The 27,649-nt window shown below is 43.3% G+C and overlaps 1 protein-coding gene across 12 annotated transcripts in view; it reads right to left on the bottom strand.

Annotated features, from left to right (window-relative positions):
• srp19 (signal recognition particle 19) overlaps positions 1 to 27,649 on the bottom strand; it is a 418,259-nt gene that overhangs the window by 199,067 nt on the left and 191,543 nt on the right. For 11 of the 12 annotated variants that reach the window (XM_072516441.1, XM_072516445.1, XM_072516450.1 and 8 more), the window contains one exon: positions 14,308 to 14,509. The exons of the other annotated variant lie outside the window; for it this stretch is intronic. In XM_072516441.1, the coding sequence (XP_072372542.1) occupies positions 14,308 to 14,509 (202 nt within the window). The remainder of the gene's footprint in view (positions 1 to 14,307; positions 14,510 to 27,649) is intronic. 12 annotated transcript variants of the gene reach the window in all.

The raw sequence follows: 27,649 nt of genomic DNA, 5'->3' as shown, positions 1-27,649 counted from the left end.
TACAGAGGGCCAGATGGATTTTGGGGTGCATATCCATAGATCCCTGAAGGCAACAGGACAGGGAGATATGGTTGTCTAGAAGGCATATGGGATACTTGCCTTTATTAGCCAAGGCATAGAATATAAGAGCAGGGGAGTTATGATGGAGCTGTATAAAACACTAGTTAGGCTACAGCTGGAGAACTGTGTGCAGTTCTGGTCATCACAGTATAGGATGGATGTGATTGCGATAGGCAGTGTGCAGAGGAGATTCTCCTGGATATTACCCTGGCTGGAGCATTTCGGCTGTGAAGAGAGGTTGGGTAGGCTGGGGTTGCTTTCCTTAGAACAGAAAATGTTGAGGGGGACATGATCAAGGTGTAATTATGAGGGGTATAGGGTAGATAGGAAGGAACTTTTCCTCTTAGTAGAGTGGGCAATTACCAGGGGCATAGGTTTAAGATAAGGGCCAGGAGATTTAGAGGGGATTTGAGGAAAAATGTTTTCATCCAGACAGTGGTGGGAATCTGCAACTTTTTGCCTGAAATGGTGGTAGAGGCAGGAACACTCACAACATTTTAGATGAGCACTTGAAACGCATATAAGGCTATGGACTAACTTCTGGAAAATGGGTTTAGAATAGATAGGTGCTTGATGGCTGGTGCGGACACAATGGGGCAAAGGGCCTCTTTTTGTCCTGTAAAACTCTATGACTACGACTCTAATACTGAAATCTGTTTCACGTCTTAATAAAATACAAGCTAAATAGGACTTCCAAAAATAGGCTTCAAATATTAAATGTGCTGTGTTTCACAAACAATAACATGCTCCCATAATGAATGACTTGCTGCTGTGAAACAAAGCTTGTGTGCTGCGCAAATAAGGAAGTACAGAATAGCATTTGTTTGCAAGACTAGCAACACAAACCAATTCTAGCCCCTGGACGTTAAAAATAACAAATAAATTGCCACATATTTTTTGAAGTTCAGATAAGTGGAAATAAAAAATTATTTCCTATCCACAAGACTGACCCCTCACAATGTAGCAAATCATCCAAGCAAGGCTCTGGGAATGCTATGTGCACAGCTATATCTAATCTGGTTGCTAGGTTTCTTTAGTCAGGAAATCCGTGCTAACATCGGTTCTCTCCACAAATTTCTCTTGTCTTGGTCAATGTTTCTAGCATTTTCGGTTTTCCACAGAATTCCCCTCCTAAAGCTCACACTGTTTACTTATATAAATAACTGACTACCACTAAACCCAAGACCTGAATATTGCAACAGCAATCAATAGTTGAAAGAGGCAAGCATGTACTAGATAGGAAGAATGGCAGAAACATTAAGTATTTGACCTCAGTTTTTACAAAGAAACGGCTGCTCGAGTGATGAAAACACCAGAAGTAGGACTAGGAGTTCATCTAAAGAGAGATACCACAGTCTCAGCTTACCGTGTTAATGCGATTTGCACAAAAAAAAGGAACATTCTCCACCATGTCATGTGGCACCCCACTGCTCTAAGTAAGGCACTAGTAACAGTAGAATTATATTCTACCAACACCTGAAAATTCATTACTCCTTCATCTTCATCAAGCAAGATAACTCACCCTGGTTCTTTGAGGAGTGTAGAAGAGCAAGCAGCGTTGAGGAGCACACCAGAAGAAACACAAAAATATGGTGCCAACCAGATAAATCCTGAACACAAAATTATAAATCTATTACACACACACAAAGCACACGATTCCAAAACCAAGTCATCAGGTCAAACCCCAAAAGGTCAGAGCCAGAGCCCAACTGAAGAGTGCAAAAGATGGGGATTGAATTGAAGGATCCATTTGCCTTCCTTTTGAAATCTGCACCATCACAGGTGTTAGATCTTCAGCCAACTTTATTTATTGCATGATATGTAAAGAAATGAGTGAATGAATGAATGAATGCACTGGACACAGAAAAGGCTGTGCCCCAACGACATTCCGGTTTTAGTGCTGGAGACCAGAACTAGAAATGATCATACCTCCAGCCAAGCTGTTCCAGAACTGCTACAACGCTGGCACTGAACCAACAAAGTGGAAAATTGCCTGGATATGGCCCTTATTATTTTAATAAACCTGTGTTTCCTGTCATCCTAGTGTTCTCTGCTCTAGTGAAAATGATCTTAATTTCTCAAAATGAATGCCAGTAAAACTCAGATAATGTACTCTTGGTCATTAAATTGTATTTAACTAACTTGATTGAGTTTGTTGAACAGAGAGTTGATTGAGGGTACGCCTTTGATGTGATTTGAGATGAAAGGAGGTCAGCTGGCCCAAATCTTGATCGTGTGATACTAGTTTTGGGTTGTTAAACCAGGCCCTCTTGTTGAAACCTGTATATTAAAACAGTTAATGCTTCGACCTCAGCACCATTGTTGGAGATTGGGGCCTGCGAAGGGCCGTCTTTGCTCAAATTTAGCTGGAACATTAAGACCGTCTTCTGGATCATTGTGTTCGAATGTTTAGTCTATGCAAAGAGTGTTGTATTCCAGACGTTTGAGGTGTTAGCCTTTGTTAACTTTGAAACCGCTCAAAAGTTTCTTGAAGCCAGCATGTGACCATCTGGAACCATCTTGCCAGCTCAATAATTGTGCATTTTGAAAAGCATAAAAAAATGACATTATACAGTAGTCCAGCTGATGAAGGTATATATAAATATATTTTCCCTCATGTCGTGACATTTGATATATATAAATGACAGAATTAGAGAATTGTTACGATGCACAAGGCCAATTGTGCTTGCACTGACTCCGAATTAGCAACTCACTTAGTTCCATTCTCTTGCCTTCTCCCTCTAACCCTGCACATTCTTTATTTTCAAATAAAGCGTCTAATTCCCTTTTAATCTTGGGTGTGTGGAGTACATTTTCAGAATTTACAGTTGGCATAAATTTTGGAAACATTATGAACTGAAAATGGAACAGGGATAAAATTCTTAGGGCATATGACAGGGTGGTGTAATGAATGTGTCAGATGAATTGAATGCAGAAAAATGTGAAGTGCGCATGTTGGTAGGAAGAATCATAAGAGGTAGCATAAAAGATGGCACAATGCTTAAAGGTGGAGATACAAGAGCAGTGACAGCTGTACAAAAATTGTTGGAAGGCAGGTTGTGAAAGTTGTTAAAAAGGTATATGGACTTTATAATAAAGGGCTTAGAGTACTAAAGCAAGAAAGATATGAACTTTTATAAAATTCGAGTTCGGCTTCAACTGGAGAATTATGTCCAATTCTTTTATGAGGTATGAGCATCACTGACAAAGGCAACATTTGTTATCCAGCTCTTGAACCTTCTTGAACCACTGCAGTCCATATGGTGTAGGAACATCCACCGTGCTATTAGGAAGGTCGTTCAGGTTTTTGACCTGGTGACAGTAAAGGATGGTGATGTAGTTCCAAGTCAGGATGGTATGCACCTTGGAGGGGAACATGCAGGTACTCCCATGTATCTGATCCGTACACTTTAAGGAGAATGTAAAGGCATGAGAGGGAGTGCAGGAAAGATTTTCAAGAAAGGCTCCAGGGATTAGGAACTTTGGTCACATAGAATATACAGCACATTAAATAGACTAGTTCATGCTGGCATTATTTATGCTCCACTCGGTTCTCCTCAGATTTTCCTTATATAAATCTATCAGCCACTATTCCTTTCTCTTTCATATGTCTGTGCAGTGTCCCACTAAATACAACTGTACCAGACTTGTCCAACCCATGGTCTGTGGACAAGATGCGGCTGTGCAAAATGCAAGACAGGTAAGTGAAGTTGAAGGTTCTGCAATGAGCTGCTCCTCCAATTATAGACCTTTCCTCTCCAGCGTTTGCTGATCGGCTGATTTGCACATGGGAGCATGTTGGGGGGCGGGGGGTGGACATGCTGCCTGGGCAGGGCACATGAGCAGAGAGACACGCTGCCAGAGCTTGTGGGGAAGAGAGAGAGCATGTGTCCACCAGATTCACTCCCTGTTTCAGGATTGCCACTTATCTTCGGGCACCAACACATACTCTCACCTACTCACACATCGGATGGGGGTGGCAGTGAGCTGGACATACACACACACTCTTATGGTAATCTTTATGATTTTTTAAAAAATTATCAATTTATTGCTCTGAAATTGTTTTATTATTGCTCAGCAAGCTGTTTCTTTTCATAGCTCAAGGTTAGATAGATAGGTTCTTGATTAATAGGGGAATCAGGGGTTATGGGGAGAAAGCAGCAGGAGAATGGGGATGAGAAATATATTAGCCATGACTGAATGGCCTAATTCTGCTCCTATGTCTTATGGTCTTAAGGTTATTTTGAAATTCATGTTTAATGTTGTGCCATACCTCATCTTTCTGAAATTTCCTCATCGGTTCCTTAAGTGACAAAAAATGGAAATGTTGCCCTCTCATGGACAAGTCTGATCTATCCCATTCCATTCAGCCAATCCGTGGTATGGGGAGGTCCAGATTCTGACCAATTTTTGGGTAAAACAGTTTCTTTTGATTTCCCTATTAAATGTTTATGACTAATCGACGTTCTTTTAATAAAACCGATAATTTATAAATCAAACGAAAATGACAAGGATGGCAGCCCTGGTGGGGCACTGTAACTAAAATAAAATATCAAAAGGAAACTTAAATAAATAACCTAAAATATAATTCCTGCATTGAAGCCCCGGTGGCATCTGTCGGCCGCCAGAGACTGGAAGATGCCCTCTAGTTATGTCTTCCCCGCGAGGAAAAATTCCCACTGTAACCATTCCATCAAAGAATTTTCACTGTTTAAAAACCTTCATTGGGTCACCCCTCATTTTTCAGGAGAAAAGAGACTCAAATCTGTCAATCTATTGCTGATATGTATACGCATGCATTTCTGGTATAATTCTAGTCAATCTTCTCTGCACCGTCTCCAATGTTTCTGTACCATTTTCATACCATAGGAAAAAGCTGAAGCAAAATTTGATCCAAATTTGGCATAACTTCTCTATTTTTCAATTCTATCCTTCTAGGTCTAAAACATGCTTTTTATGGCCTCTCTAGTCTGTGGTGCAACTTTTATTAATTGGTGTATTTGTACTCTGAAACCCCTTTGTTCCTTTACCCACCGAGACTCGGACCTTCCAAGTAATGCCACCTCCCTATTCTTCCCACCAAAATCTACCACCTCATTTTTATTGGTATTGCATTTGCCAATTATTTGGCCATCTTTTGATGGAAGGATTGAGAAAAGGGTGCAGATTTAAGGTAATTGAGGAGACTGTGGCATAGACACTTGACTAGTAATCCAGAGGCCTAGGATAATGTTCTGGGGACATGGGTTCAAAACCTACCACAGTAGTTTGAAATCAGTCAATAAATCTGGAATTAAAAAGCTAGTCTTGGTAATAGTGACCATGGAACCATTGTCGTAAAAAAACACCTGGTTCACTAATGTTCTTTAGCGAAGGAAATCTGTTATCCTTACGTGGCCTGGTCTACATGTGACTCCAAACCTACAGCAATGTCGTTTTTAATGTTCTCTGAAATGGCCTAGCAAGCCACTCAGTTGTATCAAACCACCACAAGGTCTAAAAGGAATGAGATCCAACAGACCCCCGGGTATCACATCAGGCACCAGAAATGACAATGGCACACCCAGTCCTGCAACGTTTTCCTTACTAACAACTGGGGGTTTGTGTCAAATTTGGGGGAGATGTCACACAGACCTATTAAGCAACAGCCTAACACAGTTGTATTCACAGAATAATGCCTTACAGATAATGTCCCAGGCACCACAATAACCATCTCTGGATATGTCCCATCCAGCTGAGAGAACAGACCCACCAGAGATGGTTGTACAGTGGTATACAGTCCAGAGGGAATTACCCTGAGAGTTCTCAAACTGACTTTGAACTGCATGAGGTCTCATAGTTACAAAGCACCAGGTCAAACACAGGCAAGAAAACCTCCTTCTGATTGTCACCTACTTCCCACCTCCTCAGCTGATGAATGAGTACTCCGCCATCTTGAACACCACTTGGAGGAAGCACGGAAGGGCGACAAGGACACAGAATGTACTCTGCATTGAGGACTTCAACGTTCATCACCAAAAGTGGATTGGGAGCATCATTACCAATTGATCTGTCCAATTCCTAAAAGACACAGCTGCTATACTGGGTCTGCAGCAGGCGATGAACCGTATAATATGGCAACTGGGTAATTGCCACGTTGACTAAATCCCAAAGTGAAACTTGGGCAAGCTATTACAACGATTTGCAGTTTGTATTTTATTACAAAAGATATGTGTACTGAAATCTTTGGAGATTTTAAAATATAAACAAACATTTATAGCCCAAATAAAAGAAAACTTAAACACACAAGATTACATTCATACAGCTAAAACCAACATTTTCCCCCAAAGTTTTCTACTTAGTAAAGAGTCACAACTAAACACCTCTTTTATGCAACAATCTCTATAATTGTTATAATCTATAAAAATTCCAATAATATTGCAACACACCCACTGTTGCTATAGGGGAGGTACATTACAGGGCTTCACTTTCCCTCCTACTCGTCAGAGGAACTGCAAGGCTTTAAACAATACCCTGTTTTCTGAAACAAATAGACACTTCTTTCGGGTTTCTGGAGATGACTCACTCTGCTTTTTTCACAGTTCTCCCTCAGCTCACCACACTGCAGGATCACACATAGCTACTCCCCCGGCATAGTTTCCAATATCTCCTCAATTAAGTTTTTTCTCTTTCATCTTTAAAACCATCATCCTCATCTTTCCCAGAATATAAAAATCTTTCATGTTTTCCTAATGGCCACTTTCTCCAGGTAAAATAAACTTTGCTTTATTTCATTTATGATCTTCACCAGTTGTAAATCTCCTCTATATTTTGCTTTGAAATTCAACATCTAAAATCCAAATCCTCAGAATTCAAATTTCTGCTCAGATTATAACCCATCTCAGCTTGGTCGTTTCCACTTCAAATGTCTGCTTTTACACCTAGGCTTTTGCATGATTCAAACCTTGCAGTCGAACTGCCTTCAGCTTAATTAAGTTACTCACACACAGCCCCACAAGCCTGCCTCACTGTACATCACAAAAAGAAAACGCGTCACAAAACCAATAAGATGGAAAAACCTACTTGACCACATCCCCACCAGTCAATGAATCGATAACAGAATTGTTGGAAGTTGGATTGGATTTGTTTATTGTCACGTGCACCGAGGTACAGTGAAAAGTATTTTTCTGCGTACAGCCCAAACAGATCATTTAGTACATGAAAAGAAAATACGGAATAGGACAACACAAGGTACACAATGTAAATATATAGACACAGGCATCGGGTGAAGCATTAATCAGATCAGTCCATAAGAGGATCTGGTAACAGCGGGGAAGAAGCTGTTTTTGACTCTGTTCGAACGTGCTCTCAGACTTTTGTATCTCCTGCCCGATGGAAGAAGTTAGAAGAGTGAGTAAGCCGGGTGGCAGGGGGTCTTTGATTATGCTGCCTGCTTTCCCAAGGCAGCGGGAGGTGTCGATAGAGTCAATGGATGGGAGACGGGTTTGTATGATGGACTGGGCAAGTGACCTTGTGGAGATGATTTCCCAACTTCACATTAAGGACACCCTCCATTGTGTTGTGTGGCACTACCATTGTGCTCAATGGGTTAATTTCAAACCGATCTACAACTCAAAAGTGAGCATCCATGAGGGGCTGTGGGCCAGCAGCAGCAGCAGAACTATATACTACTACAATGTGACCTTATGGCCCAGCATATCCCACACTCTATCATTATGATCAAAATGGGGGTCAATCCTGGTTCAACGAGTGCAAGAGAACATGCCTGTATAGCTGTAAAAGGGGGCATCAGCTTGGTGAAGCTACAACAGAGGATGACTTGCATGCAAAACAGTGAAAGTAGCATGTGATTTACAGAGCTAAATGATCACACAACAAACAAATCAGATCTAAGCTCTGCAGTCATACCACATCCAGTCATAGAAACATAGAAAAAATAGGAGGAGGAGGAGGCCATTTGGCCCTTCAGACCCACTCCGCCATTTATTATCATGTTTGATCATCCAACTCAATAGCCTAATCTCGCCTTTCAAACCCACAACCGCTACCACCAAGAGGGTCAAGGGCAGCAGATGCATGGGAACACCACCACCTTCAAGTCACACACCATCCTGACTTGGAAATATATCACTGTACTTCCACTGCAACTCCTTCCCAAACAGCACTGTGGATGTACTTGGAGCAGATGGACTGCAGAGGGTCAAGGCAGTGGCTCATCACAACCTTAAGGGCAATTATGGATGGGTAATAATAATGCCGCCCACAGTCCTTGAAAAGAATATAAAGCCAGAATTGGCAAAAGTAGCAATGATGACAGATGGGGAAACATTTTCACACAGCATATGGAAGTGCACTACCTGAGAGTGTGGAGGACGCCGGTTCAATCAAAATATTCTGGAGGGTATTGGATTGCTAATTGAAAAAGAAGAATGTGTAAGGCTCTAGTGAGAAGGGAGGGAGTTGCACAAGGTAAACTGCTCAGTCAGAGAGCCAGCACAGACTATAGAGACCAAATGATTTCCTTCGCTGGAACCAATTTATGATTCTGCAAGTTTATTAATGTCCTCCTGCAACTTGTATTCCTCCTCAGTATTGATGATCCCCCCACCCAAAAAATTTGTTATCAACCACAAATTTAGAAATTATGTTTTTGATTGAACCCAGGTCCTTGATGCTGTAAGGCAGCAGTGCTAACCACTGTGCCACCCCTTGTAAAGAGTAGTGGAACATTTCTTCCCACCTTCTGCCACCCTGAATAACTGTCCTATACTTCCAATCTCTGCAGTCTACCTTGGAGCAAGCTAACAATCCATTCTGCCATCTGACTCCTATTCTCTGACTTTATTCGTTAGTCAATAATGGAGCTACTTATCAAAGACCTTTTGAAAGTCCAGATAAATTACATCTACTACAATACCATTGTCTGTTCTCGCCATTACCTCAAAAAATTCAGTACGGTTAGGTCAGCAAGATTTCCTCTTTTGAAATCCATGTTGACTACTCATTTTGTTTTGTTTCAGATGTTTTTCTATTCTCTTCTTTAGTTAGGATTCGGTTTTTAGAATCCATCCTCCTCTATCCTCTCCAATCTTTAAGAATTTTGTATGCTTGAGTGAGAACACCTCTCATTCTTCTAAACCTCAGAGAATAAAGGCCCAGTCTATTTAATCATTTCTCATAGGCCAATCCATCTATCCTATTAATCAATTTAATGAACATTCGCTGCACTCCCTTTATGGCAAGTATATCTTTCCTTAGGCAAGGAGACCAGACCTGCACAAATGACTGCGTGAGGTCTGAACGAGGTTTTATATAATTGCAGTGAGACATCTTTACTCCTATACTCAACTCCTCTTGCAATTAAGGTCGAAATACTGTAATTTTCTGCACTGTATTGTTCTGTGATTCTGTTAACATTCGAGGCTATGGGCTGGGTGTTGGCAAATGGGATTAGAGTGGGCAGATCAGGTGCCTTTCATGTGACAGTGCAGATTCGAAAAGCCAAAGGGCCTTTTCTGCAAAGTATTTTTCTTTTGTAATTGCTTGCTGTACCTGCATATTAGATTTCAGTGACTCATGAGCAAGGACACCAAAGTCCCATTGAAGTTCAACCCTTCCCAGCCTATCATTTAAGAAATACTCTACTTTCCCCACCAAAGTTGATGACCCAACATTTCTTCATGTCTTCCATCTGCCAAATTTTGGCCCACTCTCATAATCTCTCCAAATACCCTTGAAACATCTTTGCACCCCCCTCACAATACAACTCAACCTAGTTTTGAGTCATTTGCAAATATTGAAATATTATCTTTAATCCCCACATCCAAATCATTGATATAGATGGTGAATAACTGGGACCCAATCACTGATCCTTGCAGTACCCTACTAGTCGCAGCCTACTAATCGGAGAATAACCCTTTTATTTCTACTCTTCATTTTCTTCCGTTAACCAGTTCTCAATCCATGCAAGTATATTCTCTCCATTTTCATGTGCTCTTGTGTGGGACCTTATCAAAAGCTTTTAGAAAATGCAATTTACCATTAGGGTATATTTAGAATTTGGGGCAGCACGGTAGCACAGTGGTTAGTACTGCTAATCACAGCGCCAGGGACCTGGGTTCAATTCCGGCCTCGGGTGACTGTCTGTATGGATTTTGGACTTTCTCCCCATGTCTGCGTGGGTTTCCTCCGGGTGCTCCGGTTTCCTCTCACAGTCCTAAGATGTGCGGGTAGGTAGGTGGATTGGATATGCTATATTGCCCCTTAGTGCCCAGGGATATGTAGGTTAAGTTAAAGGGTTATAGGAATAGGGCAGGGATGTGGGCTTTGATGGAGTACTCTTTTCAGAGGGTCGGTACGGACTTGATGGGCCGAATGGCCTCCTTCTGCACTGTAGGGATTCTATGGCTCTTATTGCATCGATTCCCCCTTATTATTCTGCTAGTTACACCCTCAAAGAACTCCAATAGGTTTGTTAAACATGATTTTCCTTTCATATTGAGTCTGCCCAATCCCACCATTTATTATAGATTCTAGCATTTTCCTACTACTGATGTCAGGCTAACAGGTCTGTAGTTCTCCAATTTCTCTCCCACTCCTTTCTAAAAAATGGCGAGATTGCATTTGCCACCTTCCAATCTGCAGGAGCCAGTCCAGATTATTCAACACACTGATGAGCATTTTCCCCATTATTTCTAAAAATATGACATTTTAACTTTTAACTGACTGGAAATTTTGTAATTTGAGCTCAGACAGAACAAACTGCTTAAAAATGCAAGGCTACATTCCAAGGTGAAGGCGAGAAACCAACAACTCACTCTCAGTGAAGTGTGAAGAGAGAGAAACATTGCCAAAATATAACAAAACCTGATACTGTCTTAAGGAAGAGACATTAAAAATGTTAAGTACTGGATATTGAAACAGTGGCTGCCACAGCCAGACATGCTCAAAACATCTTCAAAATAAAGTGAGGTAAAATATTTCAAGGCAAAACTGCCAGTCCCTAGAGTTTCAATTAGGGAGCCTGTACAGTGATTTCTTACATTTATCACTTCTCAGCTCTGGGCTAGTGCGCGGTCAATTGCATCCCCATGTGTCCCACAGTCACAACAAAGTCTAATATTAGCTCTTTGGCTAGCCAAAGTCTTTGGTCGCCCAATAACTACAGTTACCAGGTTTGTAAATTTATAAACTATTCACTTTTATTAATAACGATAACTATAATTAAATAGGCAATAAATACAACTGGTTAACTACTACCTAATTTCTAACCCCCGCCCCCCCCTTTAACTCACCCCATCCTCTACACACATAGGGGTAAGAGAGGGTAAGGAAATATTTAAAGGACAAAAGAGAGAGAGAAATACACAGCCTCTCTTCAGTGTCCAGAAGCTTTCTGCTGGTTCTCTGAAAAAAACCTTCCTCGTAGAACCCAATCATTGTCTGCTGCCAGGCAGAATACAGTTTCTGGCCAATCCATTGGTTACCAGCCAACCACAAACCGAATCCCTGTCTCGGTGCCTGCCACAGTCTTACTTTCTACTCCTGTCTTGTCTCAACTCTTTGATATATGACATCTTCTCCAATTTGATCCCCTGCCCCCACTATTCGGTTTAAAAATCTCTCTACCTCTCTAGTTCTGCAGCATGCTAGAACATCAGCTCCAGCACAGTTTAGGTGTAGACCGTCCCACCGGTATGAACCCCATCTTCCCCAGAACTGGTGCCATGAACCAGAACCCACTTACAAAGAAACATAGAAAATAGGAATAAGTGATTCGGCCCTTCGAGCCTGCTCCACCATTCATTATGATCATGGCTGATCATCCAACTCAGTAACCTATCCCTGCTTTTCCCCATATCCTTTGATCCATTTAGCCCCAAGAGCTATATCTAACTCTTTCTTGAAAACATACAATGTTTTAGCCTCAACTACTTTCTGTGGTACGAATTCCACAGGCTTACCGTTTGGTGAAGAAATTTCTCCTCATCTCAGTTATAAATGCGTTACTCCATATTCTTAGACTATGACCCTGGTTTTGGACTCCCCTGCCATTGTGAACATCTTTCCTGCATCCACCTGTCTGGTCCAGTTCGAATTTTATTGGTTTCTATGAGATCCCCCCCTCATTCTTCCCTCTAACAACTCAGTCTTTCCTCATACATCAGACCCATCATCCCAGAAATCAGTCCGGTAAAACTTTGCAGCACTCCCTGGATAGCATGAACATCCTTCCTCAGATAAGGAGGCCAAAACATTATTCCAGCTGTGGTCTCAGCTAAGTCCTGTATAATTACCGCAAAACATATCTGCTTTGGCACTTGAATCCTCTTGCTATGAAGGCCAACATAGCATTTGCCTTCTTTGCGCCTGCTGTACCTGCATGCTTATTTTCAGTAAATGGTGTACCTTATTGCGCATTCTCCTCTCTCAATCTATAGTCATTCAGATAATAATCTACCTTCCTGTTTTTTCTATCAAAGCGGATAACCGTACATTTATCCACATTATACTGCATCTGCCATGTATTTGTCCAATCACTCAACTTGTCCAAATCACACTGAAGCATCGCTGCATCCTCCTCACAGCTCAGCCTCCCACCCAGCTTTGTGACATCTGCAAATATGAAGATATTACATTTAGTTCTCTCATCAAAACCATTAATATATATTATGAATAGCTGGATCCTAGCACTGACCCCTACGGTACCTCACCAGTCATTGCCTACCATTAACGACCTGTTTATTCCTACTCTTTGTTTCTTGTCTGCCAACCAGTTCTCCAACCAACTCAATTCTTCAGTTACATAGCAAAAGTTATGAATTTGCTAAGTGGAGAGTTACGGAGGAGAGAAGTGCATTCCTGGAACACCAGTCATATCTAAAAATGAACCTCAAGTTGCAGCACGCAACTAAATGTATGCCAAACAACTAAAGCAACAGGCAGATTTAAGCAATCCCACAGCCAACCAATCAAATCAAAGCTCTGCCACGTCATATCATGAATACTGATGGAAATGGAGCAAGTAACAGGAAGAGGAGATGACTCCATGAACATTTTCATCCTTAACAATGTTGGAGCCCAGCAAGGACAAAAGACAAAATTGATGCATCTGCACCCTCTTTAGAAGGAAGTGCGCAATGTATGATCCAACTTTGTTTCCTCCTGAGTATGCCAACACAGACCCCAGACCGTAGCCAATTCCAATCACCATACACGGTATGAAGAAATAGCTAAGTGAACTGGACACACTGGTTACCCAACCCTACAATATTCTAGCTATAGTGTTGACCTATGCCCAAAAACTACCTTTCCTGCAAACTAAAGTATTCCAGTACAGCAACAAGACAAAGGAAACATTCCCAGGCAAGCCCTGTCTAATTACCATGTCAGCAAATCAAAGTAATGAAGAAGCCGATTACAGTGTGATCCAGCAATACTTACTCACCAATTGCTCAACTTGGGTTGTGCCAGGGCCAGTCAGTTCTAGGCCTCATTAAAATATTCCTTCAAATATAGACACAAGAGCTCAATTCCAGATGTGGGGGGGGGGAATGACTGCCTTTGATATCAAGGCAATATTGAACCAAATGTTATGATGGACTCCCTAGATCAATGTGGTTCAAGGGTAAACTCTCCAGTGGAGTTATATGATGGTGGCATAAAGAAAGATGGTTGTTGGAAGCTAATCAGCTCATCCCGAAGATATTATTGCCAAACATCTGCAAAGCAGCATTCAAAGCTGATGTTTCCTCAGCCGTATCACCAATGAACCTACTTATATCATAAAGTGAAAATTGGAACGATTCACTTTTGATTCAGATCCATTCGTAATACGCCAATGAACAAAACAGTCCATTCCTGCATGCAGCTAAATCCGGACATGCTTGAGCTGAGCAACATGTAACATTCATACCACAAATGTGACCATATTCAACATAGTTTGATAGGTTTTCCAATGGTTTCATTCTAAATGTGGACATGGGAATTTAGAACCAAAACTCAAATCTGACAGTAAGGTTTCATCATCAGGAAATATGCTTTTATTATAGTATAATTAATTAATAAACATTCGCCTGATATTTAAGTTGTTATATTACCATGATATACAGATAAGCATTTCTTTTTGCGTTATGCAGTGTAAGTTAAAGAAGCAGCTAGCCCAGAGATAACACTTTTTGAGGAACTGCAGTAGCTCCATTGATTAAAGAGAAGACAAATATTCTTGTAATCTAAACTAAGGTGTACCTCTCCTTTTCTAGCTCTTCCAAGTAGCCAGTGCTTTCTCTGCTTCCATTGACCAATCCTCTTCTTGGAACTGAACCAATCGGAACTGGGCTACACTCTCCTGAACGACCAGACATTGATCCTTCTCGACTTCCATATGAATGCAGTGACATCTTTGGACTTAATTTTACCGCAAGTGAATTTGCACACTCCAAGTTCAGTTCTGAAAAATAAAAGTATTAAATCATTTTTTGCTATTTTGTAAAAACTATAATTGCAATAAGATAGTGGTTGGCTCTGAACATTGTAAATCAATATCAAGACAGTTTTAAAATAAGACTGCATCGCATAAAATTAATCTAAATACTTGGAGAAGAAAAATATTCAAGAAGCAGTTAACTGAGAACAATGCATACAGTGGAAGGACTCATCCTTCACCACATGAACCGGTACTTAGTCAACAACTACTTGCCAATAATGATCATTTTCAGCTCCAAACCACTTTACAGCCTGTCCCAAACATGGATATTCCAAGTGTGAAGAGAGAGAGAGAGAAAGTGCCCTCAACATTAATACAGCATTTTCACGAGCACAGCATAGAGGCCAAGTAAAACTGAAGTCAATAGAGGTTAAAAGCAAAAGCTTGCCAGTGGATGGAATTATATCCCGCATCAAGAAAGATAATTATGATTGTTGGAGGCCAATCACTTCAGGCCCACATCATCAAAGGAGATTCCCAAGCAGTACTCAAGGCCTAACTATCTTCACCTGTTCATCAGTTGCCATCCTATTACTTTGAGGTCAGGAGTGGAATTGTTTGCTGGTTAATGCATTCAGCTCTATTCATGATTTGTCAGATAATGTTGCATTCCATGCCCCCCTGCAGCAATAACTGGGCAAGAGCCAAATTTGGGCTGATGTGCAATATCTGCATCATGCACGTCCCAGGCAATGACCCTTTCCATCAAGAAAGCTAACCATCACATTGTCATATGTCCACTACCCCACCATTACTGTGGGTGGTGGGGGCACTGGATGTCAGGGATTACCACTGACTAGAAGTGCAGTTGGATCAGCTTCATTGAAGCTGTGGCTATCAGAAAAGATTAGAAGTTGGGAATCCCATGGCACGTGGCGAACTGCCCGATTTGATCAGCACTTCATTCACAAACCTAAGTATTCACCCGTTCCACTGCTGGTGGATAAAGGTTAATTGTGCACTATCTACATGATATACTGCAGCATTTCGCCAAGGTTTCTGAAGCATCTAAAATGACTTTCACCACCTAGAACAATAAAAGTGCCAGATGCATGGGAACACCAACAAATCCATGTCTTGACTCCGGCTTATACCAGCGTTTCTTCATTGCTCGATCCAAATCCTGGAAATCTCCACCAACAGCATTGTAGAAGCTTTGCTGCACTGACTGCAGGGATTCAAAATGGTGGCCCACCAACAGGACAATCAGGGATGACAATAGATGTTGACATTTACATCAATGGCCACTTCCGAAGGCCATTCCAAAAATGAAAATCCATAAAATTTGCAACAGTTTCCAATTATGGGCACAGCCCGTAGAATGAGAATTTAAAAATGGCCTGTCATTTGTAACTTAAACAGCAGGGATATATGTTTTTTTCCACTTATACAATAAAGAAAAAAAAAGTGCAAGTGATGCATTTATCAGAGCAGAGTGCTCCTCAGAAACATTTAGAAATTTTCCATTACCAATAATTTTTGCAGTTAAGTCTTCAGCAATAACAGTTTTTAACTACAAAAAAAGGAAAATAGTAACATTTAGGTGTTGAACCATCATTGCTTCCCAACCTTACGTCCACCATCACCCCACTTATTCTGTTTCAGTTCACTACACTCTCTGGACACTGCTCAGAGACACTGCACTCCAAATTTCCCTATTCTCAGAATAGGGCCGAGAATATTCGTGCGGCCGAGGCCACACATAGCCCCGTTTAGCCCCATTTTGTACAGTGGGGAGCTCAACTCGCCGGAACTCCCCATTGTAGTGAGAGATCGGGATGCCATTTTTAAATGGTGTCCCGATCTCAGAGGCCCCCGAAACAACCCCGACTCCCCCCCCACAGCCTGAGGTCTCTGAGGCAAAGGGGTCGAATAGACATAGAATTTACAGTGCAGAAGAAGGCCATTTGGCCCATTGAGCGTGCACGGCCCTTGGAAAGAGCACCCCAATTAAGTCCACAACTCCACCCCATACCCGTAGCCCAGCAACCCCATTGGACACTAAAGGCAATTTAGCATGGCCAATCCACCTAACTTGCACGTCTTTGGACTGTGGGAGGAAACTCACGCAAACACGAGAACGTGCAGACTCCACGCAGTGACCCAAGCCGGGAATCGAACTTGGGACCCTGGAGCTGTGAAGTGACAATGCTAACCTCTATGCTACTGTGCCCGTGAATCCCAAAGCCTTAGGTACCTCAGGAATTGGCAGAATGAGGCTTACTGGCAAAATTTGCCAAAAAGTGATCCAGCCCATTGTGGGTGTGATTCACATCGCAACGTCTCGCAAGATCGTGTTGAATCTCGCGAGGCATCGTGAGCCGTGTAGATCTTGGGAGCAGGATCTCCTAGCTTTCTACAGCCACGGTGAGCTGCTTTTTGAGGGCAGCGTGGCCGTTGGATCGCACCCAATATCTTCTCTACCAAGCCAAACAGCCCATATTAGAGCTGTTCTCGTTCCCAAATTCAACGGGACATATTTGATTCATGGTCATGCTCTTAACTTTCGAGCCGGAAGAACATGGGTTGAAGCCCCAATGAAGAACTTGGATCATATAATCAAGGTTGAGGGAGCACTGCGGTGTTGTCTTTCAGATGGAATGTTCAACCAAGGACCGACATCCGTGTCAGATGGCCATAAAAGATTTAAAGAGCAGTGTTTCTCCCGATGTCCCGACGATCATTTATTTCTCAATTAACCACAACAGATATATTGAACATATTTTGCACCATTGTTTCTGAAGTAATGCCGTTAAGAAATTTGCACCTCAGATGTCCCAAGAACAATAACAATGACACTTGGTTCAACGAAGAGTTCAGGAAGGCATGCCAGGAGCAACACCTAAAAATTAGATGTCAACCTGGGCCACCAATAGCACCGTGGAAACAGCATGCAACAGACAGAGCTAAGTGATCCCACAACCAATGGATCAGTTAAACGCTCCACAGTTTTACCACAACAAGTCGTGACTGAAAACATAGAAAATAGGAGCAGGAGGAGGCTATTAGGCCCTTCGAGCCTGCTCCACCATTCAAAATGATCATTGCTGATCATCCAACTCAACAGTCCTGCTTCCCCTCATATCCTTTGATCCCCTTCAACCCAAGTGCTGTATCTTAAAAACATTTATTTTTTGTTAAATTTCCAAATAAGGGGCAATTTGGCGTGGCCAATCCACCTACCCTGCATATTTTGGGTTGTGGGGTGAGACCCAAGCAGGCATGGCGAGAATGTGCAAACTCCCACGGATGTTATATCTAACTGCTTCTTGAAAACATACAATGTTTTGTCCTCAACTGCCTTCTGAGGTAGCGAATTCCACAGGCTGATCACTCTTTGGCTGAAGAAATTTCTCCTCATCTCAGTCTTAAATGGTCTACCCCATACCTTCAGACTGTGACCCCTAGTTCTGGGCATCCCAATCTTGCATCTACCCGGTCTGGTCTTCTTAGAATTTTATGGGTTTCTAGGAGTTTCCTCATATTCTTCTGAGTGCCAGTGAATACAATCCTAATCGACTCAATCTCTCCTCATATGTCAGTCCTGCCATCCCAGGAATCAGTCTGGTAAACCTTTGCTGCACTCACTCTAGAGCAAGAACTTCCTTCCTCAGATACGGAGACCAAAATTACACACAGTATTGCAGGTGTGGCCTCACCAATGCCCTGTATGATTGCACCAAGACATCCTGCTCCAGTACTCGAATCCTCTTGTAATGAAGGCCAACATACGATTTGTCTTCTTTACCGTCTGCTGCACCTGCACACTTATCTTCAGTGACTGGTGTACGAGGACACCCAGAACTTGTTGCACATTTCCCACTCCTAATTTATGGTCATTCAGATAATAGTTTGCCTTTCTGTTTGTGCTACCAAAGTGGATAACCTTGCATTTATCCAAATTATACCGCATCTGTCATTCATTTGCCAACTCACTCAACTTGTCCAAATCATCCTGAAGGATCTGTGCATCCTCCTCACAGCTCACTCTCCCACCCAACTTTGTGTCATCTGCAAATTTGGAGAGATTACATTTTGTTTCCTCATCTAAATCATTAATATATATTGTGAAGCACCCAATCCCTGCGGTACCCCACTAGTCACTTCATGCTATTTGGAAAAAGACCAGTTAATTCCTACTCTTTGTTTCCTGTCTGTCAACCAATTTTCTATCCATCTTACTATGCTACCCCTAGTCCCATATGCTTTAGTTTTACAGTGATTCTCTTATGTGGGAGTTTGTTGAAAGCCTTCTGAAAGTCCAAATAAGTCATATCACTGACTCCACCTCATCACCTCTACTAGTCTCCTCAAAGAATTCCAGCAGATTTGTCAAGCATGATTTCCCCTTCATAAATCCATGCTAACTCTGTCCGATCCTGCCATTATTTTCAAATGCTCTACCATAAATTCTTTGATAATGGATTCTACAATCTTCCCCATTACCAAAGTCAGGCTTACTGGTCTATAATTCCCTGCTTTCTCTCGACCTCTCTTTTTAAATAGTGGAGTTAGATTAGCTACTCTTCGATCAGTAGGAACTGTTCCAGAGTGAATAGAATCCTGGAAGATGACCACAAATGCATCCATTATTTTTAGAACCACTTCCTTAAGTATTCTGGGATGTAGATTATCAGGCCCTGGGAGTTCATCAGCTTTCAATCCCATCAATTTCCCCAACACTATTTCTCTATTAATATTGATCTCCTTCAGTTCCTCCTTCTCACCAAACCCCAACATTTCCGGCAATTTATTTGTGTCCTCATTTGTGAAGACAGAACCAAAGTACGTACTTAGTTGCTCAGCCATTTCTTTGTCCCCCATTATAAATTCCCGTTTCTGACTATAAGGGACATTTGTCTTCACCAATCTTTTTTCTTCAAGTACCTATAGAAACATTTACAGTTAGATGTTCCCTGCAAGCTCACTCTCATACTTTATTTTTCTCTTCTTAATCAAGCTCTTGGGTCCCCCTTTATTGAATTCTAAACTGCTCCCAATCCTCCGACCTGTTGGTTTTCTTGGCCAATTTGTATGCTTTTTCCTTGGGGCGAATACGATCGCTAATTTCCCTCATAAGCCATGAGCTGACCACCTTTCTCGTTTTACTTTTGTGCCAAACAGGAATAAACAATTGTTGCAGTTCCCCCAAGCACTCCTTCAATATTTGCCATTGCCTATCCACAGTCATCCCTTTAAGTAACGTTTTCCAATCGATCATAGCCAACTGCGGCTCATACCATCGTAGTTTTCTTTAGAAAGATTCAGGACCCTCATCTCAGAATCAATTCCTTCACTCTTCATCTTGATGAAACATTCTATCATATGATGGTCGCTCATCCCCAAGGGATCTCACACAACTAGATTGCCAATGACTCCATTCTCATTACACAGCACCCAGTCTCGGATGGCCTGTTCTCCAGTTGGTCCCTCAACGTATTGGTCCAGAAAACCATCCCATATACACTCCAGGAATTCCTTCTCTACGATATTGTGATTAATTTGATTTGCCCAATCTATATGCAAATTAAAATCACCCCATCACAGATTTATCAATGTGTCTCCAATATCCTGTTTAATGTCATTCCCAACATCACCACTACAGTTTGGGGTCTATATAAAGTTTTTGGCCTCTTGGTGTTTCTCAGCCCGACCCATACAGATTCCACATTGTCAAAGCTAAAATCGTTCCTAACTACTCCGTTAATCTCCTCTTTAACCAGCAATGCAGCTCCATCACAATTTCCTTTATTTCTGCCCTTCCCAAGTATTGAATACCCCATGACGTTCAGTACACATCCCTGGTCATCCTGCAGCCATACCTCCACAACCCCGATTATATCATACCTATTTGTGCGATTAGTTAATCCGTTGTATTATGAATGCTCCGCGCGTTAAGGCATAAAGCCTTTAACACTACTGCCCTGCTCCCAATATTTTTCCACTGTGGCTGTTTGAATCTGGCCCTTGGTTTCTTTGCCTACCACTTTTTTTTATTCCCCTTTCTGTCTTTTGTTTTTGACCTTGATTTCCCCTCCTCTGGCTCCTTGCTTAGGTTCCCATCCCCTTGCCCTTTTAGTTTAAAGCCTCCTCAGCCACTCTAGCAAATTCTCCCCCTAGGACATCAGTCCCGGTCCAGCTCGGGTGTAATCTGTCCAATTTGCACTGGTCCCACATCCCCCAGAACTGATCCCAATGCCTCAGAAAACCTTCCCCCTCACACCATCTCTTCAGTCACGTATTCATCTGATATATCCTGCTATTTCTACTTTGACCAACACATGGCACTGGTAATATTCCTAATATCACCACCTTTGAGGTCACGCTTCTCAATTTTCTTCGTAACTCCCTATAATTCTAGGTATTAGGACCTCATCCCATTTTTTTTTAGCCCATGTTGTTTATACCAATGAGTACCATGGCCACTGGCTGTTCACCCTACCCTTCCGGAATGTCCTGTAACTGCCCCGAGGCATCCTTGACCCTAGCACCAGGGAGGCAACATACCATCCTGGAGCCTCGTTTGTGGTCACAGAAACGTCTAACCTATTGCCTTACAATTGAATCCCCTATAATTATTGCATTCACACATTTATGATTCCTCTCCTCTGCAGCAGAACCAACTGTGGTGAAATGAATTTTGCTGTTGCTGCTTTCCCAGAGAGGTCATTCCCCTCAACAGTATCCAAAGCCTGTTTTGAAGGGGAATGACAACCTGAGATCCCTGCATTGCCTGCCTAGCTCTTTTGCTCTGCCTGGTGGTCACCCATATCCTGCCTGCCTATGGAGCCTGAGCCTGCGTTGTGACAACCTCTCTATACATGATATCCACAACACTCTGCCTTCCAGATGCTCCACAGTACCCCTAACCGCCACTCCTGCTCCAAAACCTTGACTTCCAGGCGTTGTAGCTGGAGAAAGCTTCCTGCACACATGCTGGTCCTGGGCACTGTAAATGTTTCCGGCTTCCCACATGGAGCAAGAGGAGCAAACCATGGCTTTGAGCTCTCCTGCCATGACTTACTCCTTTAAATTAAACAGTTGGAAGATGCTTGATATTAGATTATACCCAATTATCTATGGCTCTTCTTTCCTGGTCCTCGTTATCAATTATAGCCCTTGCAGATTATAAACTACAAAAAGCATTTTCAAGCTATAAGTGATAAAACTAGTAAAGAATACCGAGTTTGCCCACTACTTACAAATCAGCCCCTGTCCTTGTAGCCTCAGCTGCTGCAGCAGGGCAAGACCACTCATTGAAGATCTAAAAAGTTACGAAGCAAGGAGAAAAAGGACAAAGCACCTATTCCCGCTCTGTTTGAAATTCCCGATACCTGCACTCAGTCTCGCTGTGACTCACTCTGGGTGTGATCTCTCCCACGTGCAAAACTCACTGAATGGTGGTGGATAATTATACAACTAACCAAAGGAGGAGGCTCCACAAATATCTCCATTCTCAATCAGTGCAAGAAACAAGGCAGAAAAAAACATCTTCAGCCAGAAGTGCCGAGGTCCTCAGCATCACAGATGCCAGTGTCCAGCCAATTTGATTCACTCCAGGTGATAGCAAGAAAAGGTTGAAGGCACTGGATGCTGCAAGGGCAATGGGCAATATTACGGAATATTTGTGCTACAGAACCTGCCTAGCCAAGCAGTTCTAGTACAATTACAAGTCTCACATTTACCCAGCAATGTGGAAAAGTGTCCAGAAATGCGTTATAGACAAAAAACAAGACAAATCGATCACAACCAATTACCATCCCATTTATCTATTCTTCTTAGTCAGTAAAATGAAGGAAGAGGTCATCAACAGTGCTATCAAGCAGTACTTGCTTAGCAATAACCTGTTCACTGATGCTTGGCTTGGGTTCCGCAAAGATCACTCAGCTCCTGACCTTATTATGGCTTTGGTTCAAAAATGAACAAAAGAGTTGAATGCCAGAGGTGAAGAAAGAGTTAATGCTCTTGACATGTGACATCAAGAAGCCCTAGCAAAACTGACGTCAATAGAAACCAGGGGGAAATCATTTAAGACCATTCCTAACAGAAAGGGGTTGGTTGTTGTTATTAGAGGTCAATTATCTCAGTTTCAGGACATCATTACAGGAGTTCCTCAGGGTAATTGTCCTGGCCCAACCATTTTCAGTTGTTTCATCCATGACCTTCCTTCCATCGTAAGATCAGAAGTGGGGGTGTTTGCTGATGACTGCACAATGTTTTGTTAACCCACCCTTTATTATTGAATTACTAATTTGCAGCTAATCTGTTGAATATTGTAACACCTTTGCAAGATTTAACGTTTGTAACTCGTTTCACTTTGCTTAAGCCTAATCTTGTAGTTAAACTGGAAGGAGGAACACTTTGAACCTGACAAGAATGGACAGTGGCACTGTGGTTAGCACTGTTGCCTCACAGCGAAGGTACCCGTGTTCAATTCCAGCCTTGGGTAACTGGTATTTGTATATTCTCCTGTGTCTGCGTGGGTTTCCTCTCACAGTCCAAAGGTGTGCAGGTTAGGTGGATGGTCCACGCTAAATTGCCCCTTAGTGTCCAAAAGATTAGGTGGGGTTATTGGGTTATGGGGCTAGGATGGGGAGTGGCCTAAGTAAGGTGCTCTTTCAGACTCGATGGGCATCCTTCTGCACTGTAGGGATAATATGATATGAAGTGATTCTATGAAAAACACAAGCTCTTGCTTGTCCAACTAATGGCCTGTGGGCTGCATTGTGGCCTGTGAGGCCCCTCCATGTTGCACCAGGAGCCACTGATCAAAGTGCCAGTAAGACCAATCAGTGAAATAGAAGATTTCTGCAAGGGACTGCACTTGTGACCCTATCAGCAGAAAACATGGGAGTGAAACAGTCTGTGATTGAAGGAGCACAATACATTTCCAGTTGCTGCAAATATGTGTAGATAGAGTGATACACCGTGGGGAGCATAGAACCACGGTTTCCTCCAGGCCTTTACCTCCTCCTCCCTGCCCTCGCCATACCTTCCCCCCGTCCTCCCTCCCCTGACCTGTGTGTGTGTGTGAGAGAGGGAGGAGGGTGTGTGTGTGAGAGAGAGGGGGTGAGTGCGTGTATGAGAGTAGGAGGAGTGTGTGAGAGCGACGGGAGGGGTGTGGGGGATAGGTGGAGAGTAGCGGGGTATCATGAGGGGTAAGCATGTGTGAAGGGAAGGGTTGAGTGTGTGTGGGGTGAGTGAGAGAGGGAGGGGTGTGAGAGAGGGAGGGGTGTGAGGGAGGGAGGGGTGTGAGGGAGGAAGTGTGCGTGAGAGGGAGGGGTGTGTGAGGGAGGGGTGTGTGAGGGAGGAGTGTGCATGTGTGAAGGAGTGGTGAATGTGTGTGAGGGAGGAATGAGTATGTGTGAGGCAGGGAGGACTGAGTGAGTGTGAGAAGTGAATGTGCATGAGAGGGAGGGGTGAGTATCTGTGATTAAAGGAGGAGGGGTGTGTGTGGGAGAATGTGTGTGAGATTTAATGAGGGGCGTGTGTGTGTTTTAGAGAGAGAGAGAGAGAGAGAGAGTGAGAGAGAGTGAGAGAGCTAGTCTTTCTGAAATGTTATCCTCAGCACCTTGAGTGAGAAAAGAATTGAAATGTTGCCCCCACCCCCACCCCGGGGGGGAAGAGGTTGCATAAGCTGTTTTTGTTTTCTATGTCTTTACATTTCCTAATTTAACCACTTCACCATTATGAGATGTAAAACCGTTAAAATAAAAACTAACAGAATGCGAACAAACTGGTAAATGAGAACATTCACTCATGTCTCACTTGAACAATCCAGCACACTACTGAGTCACAGAAGGACTGCTCTGCCACTACATTGGCTACAATTACCTTGGGGCCTACCGTCCAGCGCTTCAAGTCGGATGCAAGGAGACCACGCCTCCACGGTGTGGCATATAAGGCAATGACCATCTCCAATAAGAGAGAATCTAACCATCTGACTTTGACATTCAATGGCATTACCTTACCATCACTAAATCCCTGATTAGCACGGACTAGAAAATGAACCAGTTTTATGAATACTGTAGTGACAAGACGTTAGAGGCTGTGAATTCTGCTGTGAATAACTCAACTCTCTATTCACTAAATCCTGTCCACCAAGGCACAAGTTAGTAATATAATGGTATACTCTTCACCTGCCTGGATGAGTGTAGCTCCAACAACTCTCAAAAAGCTTGATACCATCCAGGACAAAGCAGCCTGCTTCACTGGTACGGCATCTACAATCTTAAATATTTACTTCCTCCATCACCTGCGCAAAGTGGCAGCAGAGTATATACTATCTACAAAATGTACTGCAGCAAATCACCAAGGCTCCTTCTACACCTTTCAAAACCAGTAACCTCAACTGCCTCAACGAGCATGGATAGCAGTCACATGGGAACATCATCACCTGCAAGTTCCCGCCCATACCAACGATGTTCTAACTTGGAATTATAACACCATTTCTTCATTGTCACTGGGTCAAAGTCCTGGAACCCCCAACGTGACAGCACTGTGGATGTACCTTCACCACATGGTCTATAGGGTTCAAGAAGGTTGCTCACTATTGCCTTCTCAAGGGCAATTGGGGACGGGCAACAAATGCTGGCCGAGCCAACAACACCCACGTCCTGTGGATTCAAAAAAAACTTAAAGGGTGCAAAGTACTTTTGGATATCTGAGCATTTATGAAAGAAGAGACATTTTGTCTATTTTTGGGGGGGGCTTTCACTCATCAGGCAATAGGGGACAGACATATGTAATACTGCATTCTGTAATTAACCTATTATTTTTATTTTAATAAATATTTTATGGAGGTATTTATGGTTTTACAACAACAAAGTAAACAATGTACATGAATTTATAAACATAGTGCAAAAGCCGTCTGCCTCCCTTAAAGGTCCCACCTTTACTAGCCCCCTACTCTAAACAAAGCTTCTGCTGATGATTAATTTGACGCAAAGAAGTCAACGAATGGCTGCCACCTCCGGGTGAACCCTAACATTGACCCTCTCAAGGCGAACTTGATTTTTTTTTCCAAGCAGAGAAAGCTAGCCAAGTCAGATAGCCAGGTCTCCGACTTAGGGGGTTTTGAGTTCCTCCAAGCTAATAATATCTGTCTCCGGGCTACCAGGGAAGCAAAGGCCTCCTGGATTCCCGGATCTTCCGACACTCTGAAAATCGCCACCTCTGGACTCATTGTCACCTTTGTTTTTAACACTGTGGACATGACATCCGCAATCCCCTAAGCTTTGGGCATGTCCAGAACATGTGGACATGGTTTGCCGGTCCTCCCGCACACCTTGCGCACCTATCTTCCACCCCAAAGAACCTACTCATCGGGGCCACTGTCATGTGAGCCCGGTGAACGACCTTAAATTGTACCAGGCTGAGCCTGGCGCATGTTGTGGACGCGTTGATTCGACTCAACGCGTCCGCCCAGAGACATCCTCAATTTCTCCTCCCAACTCCTCTGCCCACTTGCGCTTCAGCTCCTCCGTCTGCGTCCCCTCCGACCCCATGAGTTCCTTGTAGATGTCAGAGACCCTCCCTTCTCCCACCCACACTCTGGAAACTACCCTGTCTGTATCCTCCTCGGTGGTAGGAGCGGAAAGGTTGAAACCTGCCTGCGTAGGAAGTCTCGCACCTGCAGGTGCCTAAATTTGTTCCCCATCACCAAACCAAATTTCTCCTCCAGCTCCCTTAGGGTAGGAAAGCTCCCCTCTATAAACATATCCCCCAGCATCTCAATTCCTGCTCTTGCCATCTCCGAAACCCTCCACCCATCCTTCCCGGGGCAAACCGGTGATTATTACAGATTGGAGACCACAGCGATGCTCCCTCCACTCCCACATGCCTCCTCCATTGCCCCCAGACCCTCAGGGCCGCCACCACCACGGGATTGTTGGAGTACCGTGCCGGAGGGAACGGCAGAGACGCTGTTATCAACGCCCCCAATCAGGTGCCCTACTGGAAGCCGCCTCTACTCGCTCCCATGTTAGACGTTTTAGTTGCTGTGATATGAAGAGTCTAAAGTTCTATTCCTTTTTAACAAACACCCATTTATTTCATTCCAACAGCCTTTGCACAAAACTCTCACTGTACATCACCTCACAGAAGCCACCTGAAGCCCCTTTACATATCAGTGTCAATTAATGGATACTTAACATAAATGAGACAACTAATTGCAATGTCTCTTAACCCATTACTTAACATCCCACACCGATCCCCCTCCTACCACCCACTTCCTGATCATGGCTATATTCACCGCCCAATAGTAATTACTGATGTTCGGCAGCGCCAGCCAGCCCGCCCTCCCCCCGGCACCGCTCAAGCATCCCCTTTTTTACTTGCAGGGTCTTAACCACCCATACAAAGCCAGTGATTACCTTGTTGACCCATTTAAAAAAGAACTGAGGAATAAAGATGGGGAGACACTGAAACACAAACAGGAAACTCGGGAGGACCGTCATTTTTACTGTCTGCACCCTCCCAGCTAGTGACAACGGGAGCGCGTCCCACCTCTGAAAATCGTGCTTCATTTGGTCTACTAGTCGGGCCAGATTTAGCTTGTGCAGCTGTTCCCATTCCCATGCCACCTGGATGCCTAGGTACCGAAAGCTTCCACCTACCACTGTAAACGGCAGCTCCCCCAATCGCCTCTCCTGCCCCCTTGTCTGGACCGTAAACATCTCACTCTTCCCCATATTTAGTTTATACCCCGAAAACTGGCCAAATTCCCCCAGAATCCTCATAATTGCTTCCATCCCCTCTAATGGGCTCGATACATAGAGGAGCAGGTCGTCTGCGTAAAGCGAGACTCTGTGTTCCACTCCCCCTCGGACCAGCCCCTTGAGGCTCTCAGCGCAATTGCCAGCGGCTCTATGGCTAACGCAAACAGTGGGGCGAGGGGGCATCCCTGTCTCGTCCCCCGTTGCAGCCTAAAATAGTCCGATGTTGTCCTATTTGCCTGTACGCTCACCACAGGAGCCTGATACAGCAACTTGACCCAGTCAATAAAGCCCCGCCCAAATCCGAACCATCCCAGCACCTCCCACAGATATTCCAATTCTACGCGATCAAAAGCCTTCACCTCCCTACCTTCCGGGGGCATTATGA

Source organism: Scyliorhinus torazame, chromosome 9, assembly GCF_047496885.1.
Source record: "Scyliorhinus torazame isolate Kashiwa2021f chromosome 9, sScyTor2.1, whole genome shotgun sequence".
Taxonomy (NCBI): Eukaryota; Metazoa; Chordata; class Chondrichthyes; order Carcharhiniformes; family Scyliorhinidae; genus Scyliorhinus; species Scyliorhinus torazame.
The sequence above is the reverse complement of the archived record's forward strand: the minus strand, read 5'-3'. Positions and strand labels throughout refer to the sequence as shown.